This window comes from Phyllobates terribilis, unplaced genomic scaffold, assembly GCF_046119375.1.
Source record: "Phyllobates terribilis strain yellow unplaced genomic scaffold, ASM4611937v1 Scaffold_2__4_contigs__length_985480577, whole genome shotgun sequence".
NCBI lineage: Eukaryota > Metazoa > Chordata > Amphibia > Anura > Dendrobatidae > Phyllobates > Phyllobates terribilis.
Window position 1 is genome coordinate 854,364,290 of NW_027362762.1, and position 7,103 is coordinate 854,371,392.

General features: G+C 40.9%; 1 protein-coding gene across 19 annotated transcripts in view; it reads right to left on the bottom strand.

The window, feature by feature from the left end:
- MYO18A (myosin XVIIIA) overlaps positions 1-7,103 on the bottom strand; it is a 386,801-nt gene that overhangs the window by 77,975 nt on the left and 301,723 nt on the right. For all 19 annotated transcript variants that reach the window (XM_073667936.1, XM_073667934.1, XM_073667935.1 and 16 more), the window contains one exon: positions 259-370. In XM_073667936.1, coding sequence (XP_073524037.1) covers positions 259-370 — 112 coding nt within the window. The remainder of the gene's footprint in view (positions 1-258; positions 371-7,103) is intronic.

Sequence of the window (7,103 nt, forward strand, 5' to 3'; positions counted from 1 at the left end):
CATTTCCTGGAGCTAGATTACTTTATTCAAGTCTTCTAAAACCTTTACAAGGCAATGCTCTTTGGAAAAAGTATGGAAAATAGCTGTAATCCAAAAGGAAGAAGACAACCTCTCAATTGCCGTTTATATGAGGTTACCCTAGAAATCAATGGACGAGCGTTGCAACAGTCTTGAAGTATAACTTGTGTATAGGTGACCGTAAAGAGACTATTTTCCTTCTGGACTATGATACAGATGGGTAATTGAAATTGAACATACCAGAATCATCATCATCCATCTCTCCATTTAGCTCCGCTGCTCGGATCAGTCGGGCCTCCATTACTTCTACTTCCATTGATTCCATCTGCTTCTTGAGGGCATCATATTTGGCCTAGACATGAAGACATCTGATTAGAGGACATTACTGAGTAGATCTCCATACCACATATTAGGTTTGCTGTGAACTTTTAAGCTTTTTCAGGTCCTGATGAAAAAAAAAATCAATCTATTCGCACCCTACAACAACATTTCTGAGGAAGGTCAGTGTAATGAATGAATATACAGACAGATTGTTGGATCAGATGAGAATATCCTGTGGGTCAATGACAACTTTACCGCAGAGTCTATCTGGAATAACTGTTTGTATGTGTGTGGTTAAAAAAGTTGATTGATACCGATATGATGAAAACATATCGCTCCTAGATGAAATCTAGCGTGAAACCATCCGAAGTTCTGAATTTACCTGACTGGCAAATTTGTGTTGATGTTCCATTATTTTTTGTTTTTTTTGGGTGTGAATATCTCGAGAACGGTAGAGAGCCGAAAATTGGTGTAAAACATTCGGAATCGCCCCATTTACCTAAAAGCCATACTTTGTGCAGATTGGTCCTGTTATTTGGCCATAAATTAATATTAGCCTTCATATTACATTTTTTGGCATGTCTTCCAGTATTGAAACCTGGTTTAAAACATTCTTGATTTACCTGTGTGGCAAGTTTTGGGCAGATTGGTCCCAGCTGTTTGGCTGTAAATTAATATTTGAGTTCGCATTCCGTTTTTTTGGGGGTGACTATCTCAAGAATGGTAGGCCCTAGAGAGAGGAAACCCTGCCAAAAACCTTTGGAAGTGTCCGATTTAATTTTTGTCTTTGTGTCTCTCTCTATAATACACATACGCAGTCTTCAACATTGAAATTGCAACTAATATACGCACTTACACGTCTTGGCTGCTATCAATGATGTTATTCAAGGGAGTCTGTCAACCCCAAAATGCATTTTAATGGGGATATACAGTGATATACAGGGCTTAGCCCCTATAGTATCACACCTCACCACCTGTAAACTTGACCCAATCCCGTCCCACCTCATCCCAAACCTTACCACCAGCCCTAGCCCACCTCTTCAACTTGTCACTAACAACTGGTGTCTTCCCTTCATGCTTCAAACATGCCTCAATCACACCCATCCTCAAAAAAGCCATCACTTGACCCATCCTCTCTGTCTAGCTATCGCCCCATATCACTTCTCCCCTATGCCTCATATCTAACAGACAGGACATTCAGTGTCTCTCACTCACAGACCACCTCCTCATCTCACCCCCTATCTGTCGGTGTCCCCCAAGGTTCAGTTCTAGGACCCCTGCTCTTCTCCATCTACACCTTAGGCCTGGGACAGCTCATAGAGTCTCATGGCTTTCATTATCACCTCTATCCTGACGACACACAGATCTACCTCTCTGGACCTGATATCACCTCCTTACTAACCAAAATCCCACAATGTCTGTCTGCTATTTCATCCTTCTTCTCTGCTAGATTTCTAAAACTTAACATGGACAAAACAGAATTCATCATCTTTCTGCCATCTCATTCAACCCCCCCAACTGACCTATCCATCATAGCTAATGGCTGCCCACTCTCCCCAGTCCATCAAGCTCGCTGCCTTGGGGTAACCCTGGACTCTGAACTCTCCTTCAAACCACATATCCAAGCCCTTTCCACTTCCTGCCGACTCCAACTCAAAAATATCTCCCAGATCCGCACATTCCTCAACTATGAATCTGCAAAAACACTAGTGCATGCCCTCATCATCTCCCCCCTTGACTACTGCAACCTCCTGCTCTGTGGCCTCCCTTCCAACACTCCTGCACCCCTCCAATCCATCCTAAACTCTGCTGCCCGACTAATCCACCTGTCCCCCCGCTATTCCCCGGCCTCTCCTCTCTGTCAATCTCTTCACTGGCTCCCCATTGCCCAGAGACTCCAGCTCAAAACCCTAACCATGACATACAAAGCCATTCACAACCTGTCTCCTCCATATATCTCTGACCTAGTATCCCGCTACATACCCGCACGCAACCTCCGATCCTCACAAGATCTCCTTCTCTACTCCCCTCTAATCTCCTCCTCTCACAATCGCATACAAGATTTCTCCCGTGCTTCCCCTCTACTCTGGAACTCTCTACCCCAACACATCAGACTCTCGTCGACCATGGAAACCTTCAAAAGGAACCTGAAGACCCAGCTCTTCCGACAAGCTACAACCTGCAGTAACCGCCACTCCACAAATAATGCTGCACGACCAGCTCTACCCTCACCTACTGTATCCTCACCCATCCCTTGTAGACTGTGAGCCCTCGCGGGCAGGGTCCTCGCTCCTCCTGTACCAGTCGCCGTCACATTGTGTTCAAGATTATTGTAATTGTTCTTGTATTATACCCCTTCTTCACATGTAAAGTGCCATGGAATAAATGGCGCTATAATAATAATAATAGTAACCACACTAGTACTAATACGGTGCCTGAGAAAATAACCTTAAATTCATATGCAAATGAGGAGGATGACGTGCACCGTTGGCGTGTCAAAAAGTTTGGTGCACCGCTACACCTCCTCATTTGCATACTGGGGACCTTCCCCCGCTTCTGATTGACAGAGCTCGCTTCCCAGAGAGAATTCTGCAGGAGAATGTTTGGCCGCGCGCGTTCCCCTTCCTGACAACTATGTTCTGATTTCGCTCACTACACAAATACATCCAGAAGGGCAGCGAGAGGAGTCAGAAGAATATGGGTGAAAAACGCTGCAAAAACGCTTAAAGTATTGACATGCTGCAGATATGAAACTGCTTCAAATCTGAAAAGAGAAAATAAGCAACAAGTGCATGAGATTTATGAAATGTCATTCACTTTGCTGGGATAGTAAAATATGCTGCAGTTTTTGCCACAAAAACCGTGGCAAAAATGAGACGTGTGAATAAAGCTTTTTTTTTTTTTTTTTCCTCTTTACCAGCAATGCAGATTTACTATTGGAAACAAAGTACAATGAAATCTAAGTGATATTTGCACCATGTAATCATATCCTTATGGGTAATAGAATAATAGTAACATGAGTAACATGTAATGGACATCAGAGAAACCTCGCTGCCTACTCAAGGAAAATTTTAAAAGTTTGTTAAAATTCTTGCATTAGTAAAAGACAGGAAGATAACGCCGTTAACTTTCTTTGTAAGACAAGTTTCATCTTGCACACCATCAGGCTCTTTAATCTAAATGGTAAATAGATGATTATAGAAATGTAATTATGTCACCATTAGTGAAACAAATGGCAGACATTAATGTAATGAGCCCGCAAGCATGCAAGATCATTTACTTCTTCTTTAGGATACACTGTATGATAGATAGATAGATAGATAGATAGATAGATAGATAGATAGATAGATAGATAGATAGATAGATAGATAGATAATACAGTGTATACAAAAGAAGGAAATGATCTTCTCTGCTTTGGTATACACTGTGTAATTACACACACTAATATCTATCTATCTTATATCTATCTATCTATCTATATATACAAAAAAAAAGCAGCACAAGCAAACAAATTGTAGATGGGTGGGTGCCCGTCCTCCAGGTAAATACCAAACCTTCTTACATATGAAAAAAACAGTAAAAACAGCACTCCAAAAAATAGATGATTTATTAGCTCAGCAAGAGCTGTGGCAAGGTTTCGGCTAGATACAGCCTTTTTTCAAGCAGATGGGTACTACTCTGCCTACATGCCTCTCTTGGGCTACAAGCCTATAACTCTGGACAGAACAGGTCACTTCTGGGCTGAAACACCTACAATTTAAATGGGCTGGTAGAGTAGAATATACATCACCTGCTGGTTAAATGGGGGGAGTGCAAGGTCAAACAGGAGGCAGTTACCACCTCCTATAGTAATATGTAAAAAGAACTGACCAGCACATCATAATGTGAACAGGTGCAAGCTGCAGAAACTAAATAAGATATATAAAAAGAAAGCGCAGCAGCACTCCATTATGGCTAAAATACATAAAGACAATAAAAACTTTTGATTTAAACTGTGTTATTACTCAATGAACTTTACTTACAAAAAACAGAGGTACTTAGCACATAAATTGGCCAATTCATGTGTGCCCATCAACCGCTGCAAGGTGACCCCCCATCTGATGGGTACTACTCTGCCTACATGCTACATTGTAGGTCTTTCAGCCCAGAAGTGACATGTTCTGTCCAGAGTTATAGGCTTGTAGCCTAAGAGAGGCATGTAGGCAGAGCAGTACCCATCAGATGGGAGGGGTATATTATATATATATATATATATATATATATATATATATATATATATATATATATATATATATATATATATATATATATATATATATATATATATATATATATATATATATATATATATACACACATACATACACATATACATACACACACACACACATAAACAGTACATACACACATACACATATACATACACACAAATGCATATATACACACACGTATATTATTCCACAGCGATTGAAAATTAAGTGAAATTTTAAAAATAGTGAAGCCTCCACCGCACGGAGTCTCTGTATAAATAATAATGGAGGTCGCCTTTGTTTTCTGTGGAGCCAGATTTTTATATATCTGAAAAGAACACTTTTCACACATTAATACTGGCAGACAAAACAAGTCTGAAGTGTTCTCAGTCACAAGAGGTACTCGGACCACAGATCTTGCTGCCAATCTCTTCCACTCCATCCCAGACTTACAAGTAATCAGTATTATTAGAAAAGCCGGCAGGGCCAACCTGGAGGACTGACAACGCAAACACAAAAGAAGAGAATAGGAGGGAAAATCTTGGCACTATTGAAACGGTGTTAAAGTATTAAGTGACTCTCCCCAAAAACGAGCGGTAGGACGCGGGCCTGCGAGACCTGCAAAGTATCGTAACACTGCACAACACAGCATGGTGGAAGGCAGATGGCATGACAAAAGCCTTCTATAGTGACATGAACAGGAATGTATCCTGAAAGGTATGTACCGGAGATGAAAGATCCTTTTTAAATGTGGCGAACGACTTTAAAGAACCATCTGTCAGTTTTGTAAACAAATGTGCATACAAGAAACCGGGCGCACGTGTAGATCTTGGTCATTATTAGGCTTAGAAACTTTTTTAAAAAAAAAAAATCTGTAGTAATCTGCATGGTTGTCTTTTTCTAGTACAAGTAGGAAATATATTGTAGCACTGCAACATTTTCTATTAAAGCGCTCAGTGAACTGCATGATTGATAGATAATGATTGGACATCTATGAATTATTACATGTCATTGTCAATTTTGGTGACTAATATAGAATCAGAAGCTTTGAAGACTTGGGGACTTATAGGGTGACAGTACTATGCTTAAAAGGAATCTGTCAGCAGTTTTTTTGCTACCTCATCTGAGAGAGAGACCCTGATTCCAGTGATGTATCCCTTATTTTACTGGGTGCAACAGTTGTGATACAAGAGGTTTTAGATGAAGTAGAGCTGAGAAAGCTACCCCCACCCACACCACAGCTTTCTGTGTACATTGTATATAGAAAGTAAGCTGCTACTCAGTGCTGGGGGTGGAGTTAGACAGGATGCACATGGACAGTGATAATCTCCTGCTGATAAAACACTCATTGTATTGAAACAACAGCACACAGCCTAATAAGTGACATCACTGAAATCAGTGTCTCAGAGCCTGCCTCATATTGCTCTCAGATTAAATAGTAAAAACCTTCTGACATATTCCCTAACTGCCTCCCAGCAAAGTAAGTATCCACCCAGGGTTTTCCAGTTCTTTAAAATTGATGGCTTATCCTAAGCCGAAGCGATCAATGTTAGACTAACGGGAGTCCAGCTCTCCGAACTACCACTAATTAGCCATTGAAGGGGCAAAGTCAATGTCAATTTGGGTGGCTAATATAGAATCAGAAGCTTTGAAGGCTTGTGGGCTTGCAGGATGACAGTACTCTGCTTGTGATGGAATATCTTTAGGGTACGCAATATTAATTCTTAAATTTACACAACTAAAATGATCTCATGTACCCAACAACTTCTGGGTTCAAATGCAAACAGAACAATGAGGGTAAGTTTCTGCTTCAGCAAGCTGCCTCCCAGCCATCTTAGTAACCAGTTTTAAAAAGGATTTTCAGTTCTTTAGAACTAATGTCTTCTCCTAAGGATGGGCCATCAGTATAAGAGAAAAGTCATACGGCCCTATAACTGGGACGAGGATAGCAACTCAATGCTTGGACTGGCCATCGGCTCTCCGACCAGAGTGTGACAGCTTGTGTGTCTATTGCAGCCGTCATGCTCGGGTCAGGAGAACTGCCGGCGAGTCCGAGCATTATGTTGCGATCTTCATCCGAGTTATACGTCCGTCTGACTCTTCCCTTAGAGTTATATGGGTCCGACTTTCATCAATTAGCTCTTAAAAGGGGGGTCACAGTGCTCCTCTGAGTGTTCTGCCCCCTCCATTCCTTACCAGGCACTATATTTTCAGCTATGCCCAGTGTTAGAACTTGGTCACATTTTACGTGAACGGGACTGAGATGCTGTACAAAGCACAACCCCTAATAAAAGTATGGTGTCGTACTGTATGGAGTATTGCAATCAATAAGAGGGATGAGATATTTTTTTTCTCATGCATTTTCATATATGAACTAACACTTGAGTAATGATATCCAAGACATGTCCACAACACTTTTTTCAAGTCGTTTTTGGTTTGCAAGACATAGTGTAGCTTAAAAATATCATTTCTTGTGTCTTTTTTTGTTATAGGGAATCTGTCAGCAGGTTTTTG